Source organism: Aspergillus ochraceoroseus, assembly GCF_002846915.1.
Source record: "Aspergillus ochraceoroseus IBT 24754 chromosome Unknown P175scaffold_11, whole genome shotgun sequence".
Classification (NCBI taxonomy): domain Eukaryota; kingdom Fungi; phylum Ascomycota; class Eurotiomycetes; order Eurotiales; family Aspergillaceae; genus Aspergillus; species Aspergillus ochraceoroseus.
In genome coordinates this window covers 115,597-132,671 of record NW_024468486.1, presented here as the reverse complement: position 1 = coordinate 132,671, position 17,075 = coordinate 115,597, and the positions used below count along the sequence as shown (strand labels likewise).

Here is a 17,075-nt window from a genome sequence, read left to right as displayed (position 1 = left end):
GTCTGAATTCCCTGATTTGTTGGTGTTTTTTTTTTTTTTTTGCTAAAATATCACGTGGCATGATCTACGCTAGTGCTGATTAGGATAGTTCACACGTGATATAGGCGGGACGACGCGGCAGTAAATTTTGCTGTATTGAGTTTCTCGCAGAATTAAGCATCAATTATTCGGGCGGAGTTATGGATTTAAGAAATATGAGTACTTAATTCTACATAGTAGTTGTTGACTAAATATTATACTGTATGGGGACAAAATGGTTGTCCAGAAACCTTCTTGGCCGATCGGTTAAGTTTACCCACAGTAGATGTGTTCAAATATATTTTGACGCAGAAGCAATTCTCTACATATCCTCACCATGTTTCTTTCATCTTTCTTATTGCTTTTACGACTTACCCTTGGTAACGAAGATTAAGGAAAGCTGACTTGGATCGTAAGAACAGGAATTAGAAGGGGTTTTATGGGTACATAATGTTAAATGACTCTTAACAGTATCATAGAAAGAAGCGGTGCAGGTGGAAGCTTAGAAAGGAGGGGGGTTGAGGTCCAATCCTTCCACCTTCAAAGTAAACTCGTTACGTGAATAGCTACCGGCGAGATCAAGATCTAGCCTGCCCCGCTCGCAGTCCTCGAAGTCTATCTCCACAACTTGCAAGCTCTTGTCGGGATCGTCATCGGTAACATTCCACAGTGGGCCGGCCAGGACCTCACCGAGAGGACCGACAATACAGGATCCGCCTGGACTAGAGAATGCCTCGGGATCTGAGAAGCAAAATTTGTTAGACCGTGGTCGATGAACGGTTGACAGAATGGGGGATGTACCGTAACCAGCCGCTTTGTTTTCTGGGCTCTGTGTGACCCATTTGGGAAGTTGGTTATAACGACCACATTGGCTGGCGGAGAGCACAACAGCTCTTCCTTCCAAGGCAACCGTTCGCATAAGTGGCAGCCAGGTCTCACGGCTGTCGACAGTTGGGGCCAGGTAAAGATTCACGTTCTGGGAATAAAGACTCTGGCGTAAAAGAGGCATGTAGTTCTCCCAGCAAATGGCCGCAGCCAGGGTCAGACGGACGCCATTAATTTCGGTTGTAACTGCCTTCAAGGTAGATGGGGATCCTTGCGCCCAGACAAGTCGTTCCGTTCCAGTCTACTCGTATGCTTGTTAAGAACTCGTCGTAAGATGGGGAAGAGAAACCACTGACTGGCATGACCTTTCTTCGTTTCCCCAAAACCCCACGCTTGGGGTCTACATAGACGGCCGAGCAGTACAGGCTACCACCAGAGCGCTCAATGACGCCAACGACAATCAGCATCCCCGTTTCCCTTGCAACCTTCTCTAGAAACTCGCGAGTTCCATCGCCCCGGAATTGCTTCCCCTTTGCCACTGGGAGTTTCTTTTCAACCCAGTCATCCCCGGCACCGCTTGGTGTATCTCCGAGGTCGGCAGCAGCGTTGAAATACTCAAGGAACTGGTCCCGGCCATGTTGTTCGCGAAACCCGAATTTGGATCCAAAGGAGCAAGTCCGGGGGTATCCGCCGATGTAAGCCTCAGGGAATAGCAGGATGTTTACGCCTTGATCCGCTGCTTTCTGGGCTGTCTGCTCCAAAGCGCTGAGGGTGTCGGCTCGCGTTTGGCGCGTGTGCGACTGGGAGACAGCGACTTTGAGGATCTGAGGCATCTTGCTTGAAACTTGGCGACCAATCTAATAAAGCAGCTTTAACTATCAGGAAATCCAGGAGGATAGTGGAGGGTTAGTCAAATGCGTGTGATGACAGAGATTAAAGTGTGGTTCTGCATTGCCGAGAGGTTTTCTTTTTCCCGCGATGTGGCCCGTTTGGTCAGTAGCTTCGACAACCGGACGTCTAATACAACTTCTTCTCCGTTATACATAGTAACGCATGACGATTTCAGGAACCCGAGTTATGTAGATATCTTTTCTTGCACGCGACTGGGGCATCTCTCTTAAAAGGTGGATCTCATGAATGCAAGGTACGCAACTAATCCCGTGTCTTGCAAGTCATTTGCTCCTCAAGCCCGGGTCCTGGTGGATTCCAAATGTTCAATGGGTCATACCTGGGCAACTTATCTATTGTTCTTACCGGGGTTCTAGAAGTTTTGAGGGAAAAAAAAACCAGGGAGGTTCCGGTTCCTGTCCGCTACTGAAGGATGTTGAGATCCACCGAAGTCCTTTGTTTGGAAATGCACGCCAAACGTCGATCGGCGTGTTTTCATTGTACGGAGTACCTAGGTGCCGATGATCATCATAGACGGCTTCGATTCTCGACTCTTGGGTGACTGCGTGCCTCTCCCTGTTTGTAAAGAGACTCCAGTCGCTTTGCCGGTGGAGCAACAACTATTCAGACACCAGAAGTGTGTACAGGGAGGGGAGGACAAGATACAAAAACCAGAATTGACAGCAGAAAACTTATCCCCAGCGAGTCCACTATCAAGAGTCTTTCTACACTTCGCAGACTCGGTACGGAAAGGTGTTGTTCGGCTTAGGTTACTTCAAGCCCTCAAAGGGTATGTACTATGTACACAGGAAAGTAAGCACTAACAAGAGTGCCCTCTACCAAAGGGCCTTTACGAAGGCAAATAAGTGGCATAGATTTCTTCGACTTTACTTACTTCAGGAGAACGAAGATATGGCAGTGTGGGTCCTTTCGTAGTTCATACTGGGATTCCGTTTGACCAAAGGATGGGGCGTTTGGAAGGTGGGTTAGTTACAACGATGGTCTCAGCAGATTACTATGGACCTTTGATATCCCCGGGTTATAATGGCTAGTGGCAATGGAGTTCAGAATAGGACGACCCTTTTCAAGATTGGCGTGCAGCAGATTCATGGATTATTTATTCTGTGAAGGTCCCCTTGAGGCCATCGATTTCTTACCACCAACTTTGTCAGTAGTATCCACCTGTATACTGCGCTTTTTGGTCTGAACTGCAGTTAGTTGGAAACATCCCAGAGAATTAAACATTTGCCTAACTAGTGACTAGGTTGGGAATCCTATCAGGGACACTGGCAGGACACTGCAAACCATCATCGATATTCGATTACGTCTCTCTCTCTCTCTCGCTCTCTTCATTCGTTTTTACAGGCCCATCCCGTTATTCGAAATATAACCAGCGTTTGAATTTTATAATGCCCTCGTTAAAGGTCTTGATTATAGGGGGCAGCATCACGGGCCTAACGCTAGCGAACATACTAGAACGATATGGCATTGAATACACGCTATTCGAGAAGCATGACAATGTCGCTCCAGCACTTGGTGCGAGTCTCGGAATCCTACCACATGGAGCACGTATTCTCTCCCAGCTTGGCTGCTATGACGACCTGGTGCCGAGCCTGGCACCGTTGGAGGATATGGTAACATATGGTCCAGATGGCAAGCTGCTCGCACGCAGCGATAATCTGGGATCCCATATCCATGCTATGTAGGCTATCATGACACTGTATGCGCTGAAACCATGAATCTCTGATACTGATCCAGGTTATCTATGCAGGATGAGATCTAAGATTTCCTTTCTCGAACGTCAGAAGCTCCTGGCTGCTCTGCACCACGCAGTTTCAGATAAGTCAAAGCTCATACTTTCCTGTAAAGTGGTCCAAATAGACCATTTGGAGAACAGCGTCCAAGTTAAGACTGAGGATGGTCGGGTATTCAAAGGCGACCTACTTGTTGGTGCAGATGGTGTTCACAGCAAAACCCGAGAGCAAATGTGGCGTATGCTACAGGACGATAAGCAGGAGGAGCTTTACTTAAAGGACTATAAAGGTATGGCTTAGGGCTCACGGTGAACTTGAGGAAACGGGGAACTGACTCGCGCATCCACAGCTATCAAAAGTACCTTCAGTTGCATATTCGGCATCTCCAAAGCCATGGGCAAGACCACGATAGCCGATAGTTGGAAAAATGTGCGAAAAGGCCGTCATTACCTGATCCAAGGTGCACCAGATGATAGAATATTTTGGTTCCTATTTTTCAAGAACGAGAAGCAGGCGGGGGAAAGTCAATTTCTCAGATATACCCCCAAGGATATTGAATATTATGCAACAAAATTTGCAACTGATCAAATACGACCGGACATGACATTTGGTGAGTTATACGAAAATCGAACGACTGCAACATTGGTACCGCTGGAAGAGTATACCCTGAACAGATACTATCACAGGAGGCTCATTTTAATCGGAGATTCTGCTCATAAGGTTTGGCCCTCGCTTCATCAATACACTTATCGAGGCTAATAAGCCGTAACAGATGCATCCTGTCACTGGGCAAGGTGGCAATGCTGGTATCGAGGATGCCGCGTTTTTGGCAAATCGATTGAAAGACCTCATCGGAAAAGGCAGCATGCCTACTGAATGTCAACTTAAAGAGATCTTCTCCGAGCTCCAAGAAGAGAGACGTCCAAGAACCGAAATGCTAACCAAGGGTGCACATGGATTGTCACGTTTAGAGACTTTTGATAACATGTTTCTGAAATGGTTCATGTTACATGTAGTGAAAAGACTACCCTGCGAAAACATTTTATCTCCCCTGGCCGTGTCTGTAGCGCCGGGAGAGCCTCTGAAATACTTACCACTCCCTGCACAACCCGAAGAGCGCTTAGTTCCGTTTGAAGATGAGGTCAAAATTACTCCTCGGCGACGATCCCCTCAAGCGACAGCTATATGGATGGCTATCTTCCTGGTAGTTGGCTCACTAAGGCTGATCCCTGTTCGGGATCTGCTGTATAGAGGCATCCAAATAGGCAATGGATTATCTCGGGAATCCTTAGCTGCCATTCAGAGCTATCTTCGCGCATCATATTTAGCTATTGTTGGGCTGTGGTGTCTCGAATCATATCGTCCTGCTTTTAGTCTGGGGCCAATATCGAAGTAGGCATATCCCGCCATGTCCACAATGCCGTTCCTTTCTCACAATATGTTCAGTTCCCTGCCTTTCATGATTTGTTCCTTCTTTGTTGGATGGGACGTTGTGATACCGATCTATCTGTCGCTATGGATTTTCGCTACGCGAGTTAGAGAGTTTTATTATCCATCACCAAGGGCCATCCCGCTGTCGGCTGCAAAGGCTCTCCCACCTTCGCTGGCCACTATCTTGTCCGGGATAATTGCTTCTCCTTACCTTAATTTCTCTATGATTACACCGTTGAGACCAACCCTGAGTTCTAATGTCACCACATGGGATCTTGCATACGGCTTCCTCCCCGTTACGATAGCATTGGCAGCCTCGGTTATCAAACGCTCTTCCGGACCCCAGTCTGGTCCCGAATACCAGTGGGGAAATATGGACATTCCCTATATCTCATGTTTCTTGACTATGATTCTTATCATAACAAGTGCGGCTCATCTACTGTTCGTCACCAAATTCCTGATCCCTGCGTTTTGGGACACGCGAGTTACACTACCTGCCTGCTGTACGGAAGAGGTTATAAGCCTTATAACGCTTGTGCTACTTGTTTCCTTATGGATACTATTTACTGCGTGGGATCTACGACGTGTCAAAGTTGACAGCATGAATCTAGGCCGTGTGATGGCATATATTGCCATTGGGACATGTTTGCTCGGACCCGGTGGATCTCTTGTAGCCACCTGGCGATGGAGAGAGGGGGCATTCGAGAAGTCTCGCACGGAAAGAACCCCAGCCCCTACACATAAGGCATAAGCACCGTTCTGCATGTGGTCCTGTTAATGACGATGTTCGAGGTAATGTTTACAATAGACTTACAAATGTAGTTGATATGATGTAAAATGTATGATAATAGACAACAAAAATATAAACTGGATCTCGTGAGGGTTGGTTTGGATAATGGAAGCCTGGTACCAAGGTGGTTTTTATTGAGAGACATGTATTGACTGGTTTATTATGCTGCATGTTTGCCTTTATCAATATTGTGATCAACCTATATAAAACTGAAAGAAGCAATGTATAATAATACCTATCAGCCAGTAAACCATCCTAAAGGTACCTACCGGAATATCCACCCCAAGCAATTCCAAATGTCGTAGTGAACATGTGATTACCGTTACGATGACAATAGAATGTCTTCAGCGATTTTCTCTGCCAGCATGTCTGCGAGGGTCAATATTCTTCTGGCTAAATTGGTATATAAGATAGACACCTACAAACCGAAGACTGGGGATGACCCGGGGGAAGAAATGGGAAAGAGCTGGCATCGACAACTCTTAGTCTATTAACTCCAAATACCCGAGCTCGGTTATCGATGACGGCCATTGAATCATTGCTAGTTCCCATCTTGCAGGTACATGCAGGGTGCCATAATGTCATGATATTATTTCGAATAAACTCTAGAATCTCCTCGTCTGTCTGGATGTCACTGCCAGGATAGTACTCTTCTCCAATGACAACAGGCGCCATTGCGCTACTTGTGAATGCCTGGCGCATCCTTTTAAACATCGCGATTGACACCTGTTGGTCAGCCTCAGTAACTAGCCAATTTGGGTTTACTATGGGAAGGTCGCTTGTGTCTGGGGATGCTAGGGTGATATTGCCCCTAGATATTGGGGTAATAAGGACCCCCAGCATCGATGCATATTGAGAACCGTCTTTGGGCTGGTTTGTCAACAGGTTGGAGAAATTTCCAATATATCCTGCGCCTGAGATATACTAAGAATGTACTTAGGGAACGTTGATCTTTAAAAACAAGGGTCTAGCTTACCTCTGCCTCCGGCCAATCATCAGGAAATTGTGCGAGACTATGCTGTGTTCTTGACGAGAATTCTGAGCGTAAGTCAGAAGGGATCTTTTCCCATGCCAGGAAGTCAGCCACTGGATTCGCCAATGGCCCATCACGAACTGTGCTGTAGCCAAGGAACTGGGAAAAGGTGTATAACAGATCATTAGCTAGCCTAGTAAAGGTTTCAACGTTAACACGATAGCTAGGTCCGAAGAACGGATGATCCCAGAGGTTCTGGCCGACTCCCGGTAGGTTAGACACAACGTTGATCCCATGAGCTTCCAATTGATCTGTTGGTCCAATCCCTGACACCATCAATAGTTGAGGTGAGTGGAAGGTACCTGCAGATACAACGACTTCCTTGGATGCTGTAATATTCGTCTTAAAGCCCCAGCCATCGCTGACCTCGACTCCCACTGCATTATTCTGTCCGTCGAACAAGACCCGCTTGGCGAGTGTTTTGGAGTAGACTTGGAGATTGGTATTTTTTGTGGCCAAAAAGGATGTTTCGGAACTGCTGCGTGACTGATCACTTGGGCGAATGGTTGATGAACAAAACTGGTAACCATTAAGTTCGCCGCTGTTGAAATCTGAAGCTTCTGGGACCCCGATAGACTCCATACCGACTTTCATCCACGTTGAGAATGGCATCGCAAAGTTTGAATAGGATACCTGCAGGGGCCCTCCAGTATTGTTAAAGACCTCTGGATTATATTTGACACTTGCATTTGCAATCCGGGCTGACGAATTTGGAGCAGTAAAGTCCACACTTCGTTGGTAAAACGGAAGCACGCTATCGAAGGAGTAGCTTTGATCATTGACAACATCTGCCCACATCTTCATTGACTGTTTAGTCGGCCTGCAAAGCTAGGTTACTAATAATTTAGATGGCATCCTTGATGAGAGCCAACCTCTGGTATACCATGAAGTTAAAAGCTGACCTGGCATTCCAAACCTCGTTAGCAAAGCCCATCCACGAGAGGGATAATGATATAGTCCAACTCACGATCCCCCTAGACATTTGCCTCTTGCAAAATGTACCTCGCGCCCATTTGCACCTGGTTGCGGTGTAGTGACGAATCCCCAATCAGCCCCCCAACTGGATTTGGGATCAGACCCAACAGGAAGAACATCTGCTCCAGGAATTGCTGCTAGTGGCCAGGTCGCCTCATAACGCTCCCCGGCTTCAATGAGGGCAACCTTTTGCGACTGTTCAGCTAAGCGCGCAGCAATCGTGATGCCCGCAGTGCCGCCACCAACAATAATATAGTCAAAGGTCTTACCCGCGACCCAATAGTTACACGCGAGCAAACCAAGAACAACGGAAATTTTAGAGCAAGTAACCATTTTAGGCCTGAATCATTCACTCGAAGCGCATTAATATGGGAACAGGAAGAGCTGGGACGATGTAATGTGCCTTTGGATGATATAGGGCGAGCGTATAAGGAATATGGGATGCAGGGAATCAGAGTAATGCGAGCTTCAGTGCAAATCTTCCCAAGGTAATGCGCATGTGAATAATGAAATCTTTATTTTTCCTCACAAACTGGCAAAGGGAAGAAGAGACCAAGCCTTTCATGTTCCCAATAGGAGGATCTATCCCGGAACCTTGGCCAGGTAGAAGGAGAAGGCGCATTCCAACCACTCTTCAGAACAAGGTATGGACGACAGGGACCTCGAATTTAATTCAGATAGCCAGTTTTAGGCTTGCCAGAGTACGATTCGTCAATTAAACATCTAACTAGAGGCATTCAGAGATCTACACTGTCTATTTACCTTCGCACTCTTGGGCATTCCCATCTTAACAGCAGCGGTCGTCCCCCATAATCCACCGCGCATGAGGACAAGCCAGAAAGACGACTGCCACCGCACAGTCCCATCCATTGCCCTCCGTCCCCAGAAGACTTCTCTTGCAGCGGGCATCGCGGACCTCTTCACTCATACTATCCCTGTATATCATGGGTGTATATCTATAATGCCCATGTTGATACTGCTGCCCCGGGGCTCCTGGCCCTCATTCCAATCCATCGCCGGAATCGTATACTTAGCTATCAGTACCATACTTGACACCTTCACCTCTAGACTCTGCGCCCACGCCGCCATATCTACCTCCACCGCTGTCCCCGGCGCTCCCCCGATTCCCACGTTGTTCAGCAGGATATCCACGCGGCTGTTGCCGACGAGGGAGCAGCAGGAAGGAGAAAATAGAATCGTCATTTTTTTCCCTTTAAGATACCTCTGATAGAGTAGAAGACTAGAATGAATGGCTTAAGAAAGAATCTAGAAGAGTCGTGGCCTCAGGCAATATGCACAGCTGTCGGTGTGCAGGAACTAGGATAAGGTTATAGTGGAGGGCATTAAGTAGGCTCTCAGCAACCTGGTTTCGGAGTTATTTGTGATCCAAGTCTTTTAATTAGGATAATTATAGGAATAACTTGACATTTAACCTATGGAGGTTAAAGCGTAAAAAGACACTACAAAATAGACATGCATCAAATATTCACAAAAATACAGCAATCATTGCACCCTTCACTTATCAGTTAACTTGGATGCACCACGGCAATCAGAATGAGCACGCAACGCAATGGCTAGAATAATCCTTGCAATGCTGTCCATTTCACGGAGTATTGATGTATCCCAAGCACCGTACTCGTGCATTGTCAGGAATGGTAAAGCACTACCAACTGGAGGCTTTTTGTTCAAATAGTCAATGTAATCTTGGCTATATTCCGCGATAATAATGAATAGTTGATGGCGGTCTTGAGATATATGAAGGCGCCTAAAAAGCAAATGAGAAACCCCTCGCAGGAAAGAAAGTAGTTATAACTGAATTATTTAGGGAGGGAGGAAAATGGAAGAAAAATAAAATAAAAAAGAGCATCATACCGTCCGGGTTTGTTCAAGCAACCATGAAGGTCAGGGTCTGTCTTGATCCAGGCTGCCATTTGGGCAGCCTCTTGCATGCAAATACGGTCCCTCTTCTTATTCCGCATTATTGGCTTTACTTCGATTAACGCTCGCGCTTTGTCGGGATCAGAGTGGTCTTCAAGGTACCCATCAGTCCGTGCTTCAAATGACGCTTTCTGAAAGTCTGCCTTGAATGATTTTCGATGTAAGGTCCAATCATTGGCAGCTGGAAAGTGCATAGTGAGCGCGTTCAAGAAATTAACTAGAGCTGTATTCACAATCTGCTCATCTTTTGTCGGCGGATACATCAAATTCACAATTTCACTAGGCCCGGGGGAAACGAAAGGGGTTTCTTCATTTTCATCCTCGTCATTTTCATCCTCTTCCTTCTCCTCCCCTTCAATCTTAAAGTAATCCAACGGATCCCCCCTAGATTTAGTTGGAGTTTGAAGCTGCGCATCCCTAAGCCTCTTTGTTAGGCTGCTTATCTGGCTTCGAGTTCGTTGAGATATTGGGGAGATAGAGACACTGGGCCTGAGAGTCTCATCCGTAGACAGCGCGGCCTGCTTTTGGTATTTCCTGGCTAACGCGAAGGTGCCTTCGGGAATAATCGAAGTTTTGAAACTTTGCCGATATCCTTGCCATGACTGAAAGCTGCGGAGCAGCTCATCAGCCTTGCTGATCCAGATTTTAAGGTCAAACTTTTCAACATCAAGATCTTTGGATTTGTGTGTTTTCCAGAGCACTCTAAGCGCAAGATATTGCTGCTCCTTGATTGTTGATGCTGAAGCGAGCTTGATATCATCGTGGACAGTTAAATCCGCCAATTTGTGGAATTTAATCCATGTATTCCGCTCAGCTTCGGTCTGCGGTAGTTTTATAGACATGATGGCGTGAAGTGATCACCTAGGTACAATTCACTGTTACTTTGAACGGGTTGCACACGGTATTAGTTTGAATTATTGAGGGGCGACTCTTGTATAATCCCTCTAAAGGGGGAATCAGCGGTAATAATACCCAAGGCGGGGTAGTAATTAGGGATCTATCTAGGCGCCCTGGTATAACTAACCATCGTGTTCTATTTTGGGCCATAACCCCATGTCAGCCAGTAATACTGCTGGGCTAAAAAGGTGTTAAGACAGTCATTTCTAGCTGATACAGGATTATATTAGTCCACACCCAACCATTGGTAACCAGGCGATTCCTGTCTGTCTCATGGTCTGCATTCCTGGTAGTAAAAAGAAATTAGGAGGGTGGCCATCTTCCCTGGTTGGATAAATCTGTAGAATTATAGCTGCAAGAAAAGATATAGGATGATCTACCTTGCTGGTTGCCAAGAGCAACAAATAACTGATGCCCCAGGCATCCATACCCACAACTCCCTCCTCCAACTTTGTTCTTTCCTTCCTTTCTCTACCTTCCCAACTTCACCTTAACTTGGCTTAACCAGACATTATTTCCATCAACAGAAAATACAAAATTCATCTGTGTATTAAGCATCATGTCCGATAATATCCTACTCAAGGAGCGCCTGGCCCGTCGTAAGGTGCTCGCAGAGATCTATGGGCGTGTTTTGAAGACACCTTCCCATCACATTGACAAGGATATCCTCCAAGAAGCATGTATCCAGTATTCAACCCTCTCACTCCAAGAGGAACCTGATTTGGAGCCATATTATTTTAAACCATATGCTGGAGATCTCCCGCTCCCTGAGGACCCTGATAACGACCTTGGCTCGATGGATTGCGACCTCCTTCGTAATAACCACATCTCGAACGCCAGGACCCTGCAGTTAGTCCTGTGGGACTATGCATACCATTGTGGAATGCTCCTCGAGGAGCAAAACTTGCAGCATCTCTCTCCTTTCCGAGGATATCGAGAGTATGCCCCCCGTTTCTTCTTCTTCTTCTTGCTTGTTTGTTTCTGACTCGCCGCGTCTAGGACTGGAGATTTCAAGTTCGGTAATCTCTTTGAGGTAATGCCAAATAACTGGGAGGTACCAACAGTCCTTGATACTCGCGAGGGGAAATTTCCTCACATGAAAGCTATGGTTATTAGCAACACTGTTGGCGACAACCAACTCCTTCGTGGAGAACTCCTAGCGATCACGGATATTATGTCTACTCGGCTCCGGACCATAGAGCTGCGTCCACATATTATTGCTCCGGTAATCTCTCCCTTATCAACCAAAAGAACTTAAAAATAGGACTAATTAAGTATCACTTTAGATCCTAATCTTCTCCATGATAGGTATTCGACATGCTCGGGTGTTAGAAGCTCACTTTAATGGCAAGGACTTGATCGTACGCTGCTCGAAGCTTTATGATTTTAGCTCCAGCACACCAGATCTCAAGCTAATAAGACTACTAGCCCGATATTGGCTTGGAAGTCCTTGTGGGGAGACTACTTGGGAGGAGATAATGGGTGTGAAAAATTGATTTGATTATGCGGCGCTAGAAAATTCAAATTTCTAGTAATAATGATATCTTACATGGCTTTATAAGTTTGACCCTTACTAGTGAGGAGAAGTTTCGAAATTATTTCCTACTCTTTAGGCTTTGTTGTGTATATGTCCTGTTTATGTATCTTGTCTGCCTAAAGTATTATATTCTGGCCAGTGCCCCTTCTTATTATAATATAATTTAAAATCCTTACAACTAAACCTTAGTGCTCTGATAGATAGAATATTATCATATAGCTTGATGGTAGTTTCGGACTCTAGCATATGCCATCAATATCTAGGTATTATAAAACAATAATTTCATATACTATTTGCAAACACTGTACAGAACTATAATCAGCGGCGCATAGAAATAGTATTTAGATATAGTTACATGCGGAGTCTCATTACGACTAAGTAAATACTCAGCCCATTATCAAACCCTAAATGAGAGGAAGGTAACAGTTCTAAATTTGACTAGTGGCATACGTTGGTTAAGATTATTAATATGATTAGACTTTTGGAGTTACCTAGGTAGTGTTAGAGAAATAAATTCCTATCCCAGATATTCTGAAACTGGCATATAGGCCGATGGCCGAGGTGTTGGCCAGCCTTTGGAGTCTTGACTTGGACAAAATTGGCTCTCTCGGTGAGGATAGCGTAAGTCGGTCATTGACGGGCGGACCCTGACCCAGGAAGAAAACGAGCTTTATTGCTCAAATGGACTCTCTCTGGGAGGGGTCATCATGTTTGGCTTGCAGGCTTTCCTCCTGTCCAGGCACATCCTTTATTATATATGCCCGGTTCCATACCCCTATTGAACTGTCTATCAGGGCCTTTAGACGTATGTACAGCAAGGAGGTACCCAACGCGTGGGAGGAGGAATGCCGTAAAGCGATCCATTCCAGTGCTATTGACAGAAATAGCTTACCCTGTTGTTACGCTCTTCCTGTGGGATATCAGGACCTTAACGAGTGCGAAGATGGGGTGCTCCCCGTAGCTCAAACCTCGTATTCAGGAAATCTAGGCAATGGAATGATTCGTTGCTTTTAGTTCAGCTGCCGTGGCTGCTGACGAGAATTCTAATCTGCGCTAAACAGTCTATCTTAGAGGAACACATTCTGAGCACGTGAGAAGAGGAGGTTATATTCTATAAGGCTCATGATAGATAAAATGTGTCAGAATATGATGAAGGTCGTCAAATGATGACAGTAGAAAGTTGACCGAAATGGATTCAATTAGGTCTAACTAGGAGATGGAGAGATGAAGAAGATGCTTGGAAGAAGTATGGAGATCTGGAAGGAAATAGTGGCTTAAATATACTGGGTAGTCATGTGTTGCTACTTACTTAATAGCAGTACTATTTATATTAATTATAGTACTCTAATATACCCTCCTTAATAATATATTTATTATATAAAGCTATTTAGAATCTATTTCTAATATGCTAATCTTTTAATAAATTCTTTAAATTTTATAGTATTATCTTCTCTACTAATTATTTATAACCTAATATTTATCTATAATCTCTATATTATATTTTTTATAAATATATTATTAGATAGGAGATAATAGTATAAATTAAAGATTTCTAAAGATTATTTAATATAATTACTCTTTATTAATAATTAAAGATTTACTTACTATCTTTAGGTTAAATCTTATCTTATTTTAGTAACTAAATTTTATAACCAAACTTTAATTAAAGTAGCTAAATAATATATCTAAATAGAATACTTTAACTATTACTTCTTTAATAGAGTTATTACTCTCTTCCTTTTATAACTAGAATACTTTAACTATTATTTTTAGTAGAGTTATTACTCTCTTCCTTTTATAACTAGAATACTTTAATTATTACTTTTAGTAGAGTTGTTACTCTCTTCCTTTTATAACCAGAATACTTTAAAGTAGTAATTATATAGAGCTTCTTTTACAGCCAGGATCTCTAACTAATTAGGTAGTAGATTATTTTCTAGTACAGGGATCTAATAAGAGTTTTTTAAGGTCTAAGAAATATAAATTAGAACCTTAGAGAGGGCTCATAACCTGATAAAGGTTATTAAATGATGATAGTAGAAAGTTAACTAAAATAGATTTAATTAGGTCTAACTAGGAGATAGAGAGATGAAAAAGATGCTTAGAAGAAGTATAGAGATCTGGAAGGAAATAGTGGCTTAAATATACTAGGTAGTCATGTATTGCTACTCACTTAATAGCAGTGCTGTTTGCATTGATTGCAGCACTCCAACAGAATATATGTTGGAAAACTAGACCAAACTTGTTATAATGCATGAAAGAAAGCAAGTAAAGCATTGCCATGAGATATATTCAGCCACGGATATTAGCCTTAGCTCTAAGCCATGCATAACAAAACCCAAGACTTTGGCCCGGTTCTCTACATCTATCTTAGCAGGCACCTATCCTACTATCGGCTGATATCAGCTCAATAATAGGCCCTATAACTGCTTCATCATATCCGAAAGACAGCAATGTCGTAATAGTCGTACTAGTTAGCCTTAATTTATGACCACTTATTGCCTTCCACAGACGATCCTTCACAGCGAAGTCTGTTTGATATTGCATGATCAAACGCTCAAGATATGGGCCATGGTCACGCACGTCAAGCTGTGGGTTAGGACCAAGCTCGATGTCAATAGAGTATTGAACGGAATAGTCACCAGGGCAAGAAACAAGCAGTCCTGGTGTTTGTGGGAACTCCTGAATTGAGAAGGTCGAATCTTCGGTTCGGTCAGTGCCGTCAATATAAACCTTTAAATCCGGGGGAATCGAAGTCAGGGTAAGAAATAGAAAGCGCCAATGTCCATTTACCCCCGCAGCAGTCAGTCGGCCTTCAGACTGAGAATATTTTAACTGATATTGCCGTACTTCGGGGTCTACAGCCTGATCTCGCTTCTGAGATTTGCTGTCTCTCGGGTCTTCCACTGTACAGGCTTGTCCATCTGCTCCAACGACTACTAGCACCTGCATCACATCAGGGTTAAAACACCCGTTCTGCACACCGGTGCAGTCATCATCTAGCGTAATAATTGACCCTTCATGTGCTAGGACAGGGTATCCCTCTAGGGGGCGGAAGAACGTGAGTTCGCGGTCTCCATCATAAACTGTGCCAGTGAAAATATCAACGTAACGCTTATCAGGCGGTAACCAAGCTTGTACTGAAGCCAGATGCGTACGAGGGTCTCTAGGTTGAACAATAGGAGCCACCATGAGTTTCTGCCCAAAGAAATATTGGTTTGGAAACTCATATGCCTCCTTGTGATAAGGATACCTCCAGTATAGCGGTTGCACTAATGGCTCGTCCTCAACGGAGGAGATGACATTGTGCGTATACAGATAAGGGATTAATCGGTGTCTGAACCTCATATATGTGGAGACAACTGAATCACATTCTTGTCCATACAGCCAAGGCTCCTTGGACATCCAGTGAGATGTTGTCGAGTGAAGTCGCATAATCGGCGAGAAGACACCCAGTTGGACCCAACGGGCAAATAGTTCATCATCTCGTCCACCAAAAATATGACCCCCAATATCGTGGCTCCACCATCCATAGCCAATATTGGAGGCTGTCGCAGTGAACTCCGGCTGGAAAGCAAGTGAAGCCCAACTAACTATCGTGTCTCCGGAGAACCCCACGGGATATCTATGGGATCCTGGTCCAGCAAATCTTGAGAAAACGAGCGCAGTTTTGCCATCGAGCCCGCTGTCCAAATACTGAAAATGATTTAACAACCACAGGGGGTCAAGCCCGGGAATTTTAGAGTAGGGGCCTTGCTGCCAGTCAATCCACCAGAAATCGCACGCCTGCCTCTCAAGCCTTCGGTGCAGAATTCCAAGATAGGCCTCCATAAACTTAGGGTTCGCAGGGTCAAACATAATAGGGTTCTTTTTGTCTGGATCTCGACCCAGAAATTGGGACATTTCCTCGTATGCGTCTTCATAAGGGTAGACACCAGAATGAGGGTGATCATTCAAGGTTATTTTTAATGACCGCTCATTTAATTCACGCCTAAATCTCCCCGGATCTGGGAACAGGCTTGGATTCCAGGTATACCCTGTCCAACCAGCATGGGGTACGCGGTCATCTGACACGTAATGCCAGTCCATGTCCACAACAGCAACTGAAAGCGGGATCCTATGTTGATTGAAGGCATCCATCAGCCGAACATATTCATCCTGATGATATGCATAATATCTGCTCCACCAGTTTCCAAAAACATAGCGTGGCAAAATTGGCTGTTTACCCGAAAGAGCATAGAATGCCTTGATAGCAGCTTTGTAGTCGCGACCATAGCAGAAGAGATAGCCATCGAAGCGCTCCCCGGGCAGCCTCTCTGCGACCCATCCGTTTCCGTCAAATAACATAGACTTGGAGTCATCAATCACCGCAAAGCCTGCTTTGGACAAGACACCCTGCCCCATGTCGCAGCGGCCGTTGACCTGATCTAATGTTCTGGCAGTGCCCCCAAGGTTGAACTCGACTGGGGTTCCAAAGCGCCATGGGGTCCCGTATTTCATACTCTTGCCATTGAATTGGAATCCCAAGCTCTCCGGACTAAATTTCTCCTTTGTGTAGCTCATGTGAAAATGCTCTGTAATGATCTCGAGGTCCTCCCCATCGACCCAGCGGAACTCGGGGACTGGAAATTCACGATTAATAGCGAAGGTCGAAGCCCGGTCCTCAAATTGGCCGTGTTCTGCCCATTCATAGCGGATAAGACGGTCGGTAAGGAGGGTAAAGCGGTAGGTTGGACCTTGGACGGTGGCTCCAGGGCTTGGGGTCGGGTGGGTTGGGAACTTATACTTATCCATAACTACTTGGGAGTTCCAGGCGCCAGGATAGTACACTCTATAGTCTTGTGTATCAGGAAAGAGTTCCCTGGCGATGGATATGTTGGAAGAAGTTGAATACCAACATGTAGGTAGGTTTCTCAACCCCGCTGGTGCCAACTCAGTCCAAGCACCATCATTGCTCATTGGCCGTAGAGCCTGGTGAGCTCCATGCAG

General features: G+C 45.0%; 7 protein-coding genes across 7 annotated transcripts; 2 read left to right on the top strand and 5 right to left on the bottom strand.

Annotated features, from left to right (window-relative positions):
- Nucleotides 1–345: 345 nt before the first annotated feature.
- Nucleotides 346–1,782, bottom strand: P175DRAFT_0504949 (nitrilase). The gene is made up of 3 exons (XM_040897987.1): nt 1,200–1,782; nt 820–1,144; nt 346–759 (listed from the first exon to the last, which is right to left on the bottom strand). Exons 1-3 carry the CDS (start codon nt 1,674–1,676, stop codon nt 521–523), a joined length of 1,041 nt encoding a protein of 346 aa, XP_040748584.1. The 5' UTR covers nt 1,677–1,782; the 3' UTR covers nt 346–520.
- Nucleotides 1,783–3,140: 1,358 nt separating this feature from the next.
- On the top strand, nt 3,141–4,881 carry P175DRAFT_0487416 (FAD-dependent oxidoreductase; the record flags this gene model as incomplete). The annotated part of the gene is made up of 4 exons (XM_040895670.1): nt 3,141–3,433; nt 3,503–3,774; nt 3,835–4,205; nt 4,258–4,881. 4 exons carry the CDS (start codon nt 3,141–3,143, stop codon nt 4,879–4,881), a joined length of 1,560 nt encoding a protein of 519 aa, XP_040748583.1.
- A 1,147-nt stretch (nt 4,882–6,028) lies between these two features.
- Nucleotides 6,029–8,047, bottom strand: P175DRAFT_0446413 (GMC family oxidoreductase; the record flags this gene model as incomplete). Its single annotated transcript, XM_040894339.1, has 6 exons — nt 6,029–6,075; nt 6,129–6,630; nt 6,683–7,214; nt 7,260–7,559; nt 7,612–7,641; nt 7,707–8,047. The coding sequence occupies 6 exons, from the start codon at nt 8,045–8,047 to the stop codon at nt 6,029–6,031; spliced, it is 1,752 nt and encodes a 583-aa protein (XP_040748582.1).
- Nucleotides 8,048–8,501: 454 nt separating this feature from the next.
- Nucleotides 8,502–8,917, bottom strand: P175DRAFT_0535995 (uncharacterized protein; the record flags this gene model as incomplete). The annotated part of the gene is made up of 2 exons (XM_040900282.1): nt 8,502–8,707; nt 8,764–8,917. 2 exons carry the CDS (start codon nt 8,915–8,917, stop codon nt 8,502–8,504), a joined length of 360 nt encoding a protein of 119 aa, XP_040748581.1.
- A 183-nt stretch (nt 8,918–9,100) lies between these two features.
- On the bottom strand, nt 9,101–10,610 carry P175DRAFT_0487414 (uncharacterized protein). The gene is made up of 2 exons (XM_040895669.1): nt 9,587–10,610; nt 9,101–9,479 (listed from the first exon to the last, which is right to left on the bottom strand). Exons 1-2 carry the CDS (start codon nt 10,492–10,494, stop codon nt 9,230–9,232), a joined length of 1,158 nt encoding a protein of 385 aa, XP_040748580.1. The 5' UTR covers nt 10,495–10,610; the 3' UTR covers nt 9,101–9,229.
- Nucleotides 10,611–11,032: 422 nt separating this feature from the next.
- Nucleotides 11,033–12,260, top strand: P175DRAFT_0504947 (uncharacterized protein). The gene is made up of 3 exons (XM_040897986.1): nt 11,033–11,488; nt 11,549–11,774; nt 11,836–12,260. The coding sequence occupies exons 1-3, from the start codon at nt 11,109–11,111 to the stop codon at nt 12,043–12,045; spliced, it is 816 nt and encodes a 271-aa protein (XP_040748579.1). The 5' UTR covers nt 11,033–11,108; the 3' UTR covers nt 12,046–12,260.
- Nucleotides 12,261–14,233: 1,973 nt separating this feature from the next.
- P175DRAFT_0487411 (glycoside hydrolase family 31 protein) lies at nt 14,234–16,880 on the bottom strand (the record flags this gene model as incomplete). The annotated part of the gene is made up of 1 exon (XM_040895668.1): nt 14,234–16,880. The coding sequence occupies one exon, from the start codon at nt 16,878–16,880 to the stop codon at nt 14,457–14,459; it is 2,424 nt and encodes an 807-aa protein (XP_040748578.1). The 3' UTR covers nt 14,234–14,456.
- Nucleotides 16,881–17,075: the final 195 nt, after the last annotated feature.

Coding starts and splice junctions, on each gene's coding strand:
- P175DRAFT_0504949 (XM_040897987.1), bottom strand. CDS start 1,676: ATGCCTCAGATCCTCAAAGTCGCTGTCTCCCAGTCGCACACGCGCCAA. Junction 1,145..1,199: donor AACGAAGAAAGGTCATGCCA/GTCAGTGGTTTC, acceptor GCATACGAGTAG/ACTGGAACGGAACGACTTGT. Junction 760..819: donor AAACAAAGCGGCTGGTTACG/GTACATCCCCCA, acceptor TTTGCTTCTCAG/ATCCCGAGGCATTCTCTAGT.
- P175DRAFT_0504947 (XM_040897986.1), top strand. CDS start 11,109: ATGTCCGATAATATCCTACTCAAGGAGCGCCTGGCCCGTCGTAAGGTG. Junction 11,489..11,548: donor CCTTTCCGAGGATATCGAGA/GTATGCCCCCCG, acceptor CGCCGCGTCTAG/GACTGGAGATTTCAAGTTCG. Junction 11,775..11,835: donor GTCCACATATTATTGCTCCG/GTAATCTCTCCC, acceptor GTATCACTTTAG/ATCCTAATCTTCTCCATGAT.
- P175DRAFT_0487414 (XM_040895669.1), bottom strand. CDS start 10,494: ATGTCTATAAAACTACCGCAGACCGAAGCTGAGCGGAATACATGGATT. Junction 9,480..9,586: donor TGCTTGAACAAACCCGGACG/GTATGATGCTCT, acceptor TTTGCTTTTTAG/GCGCCTTCATATATCTCAAG.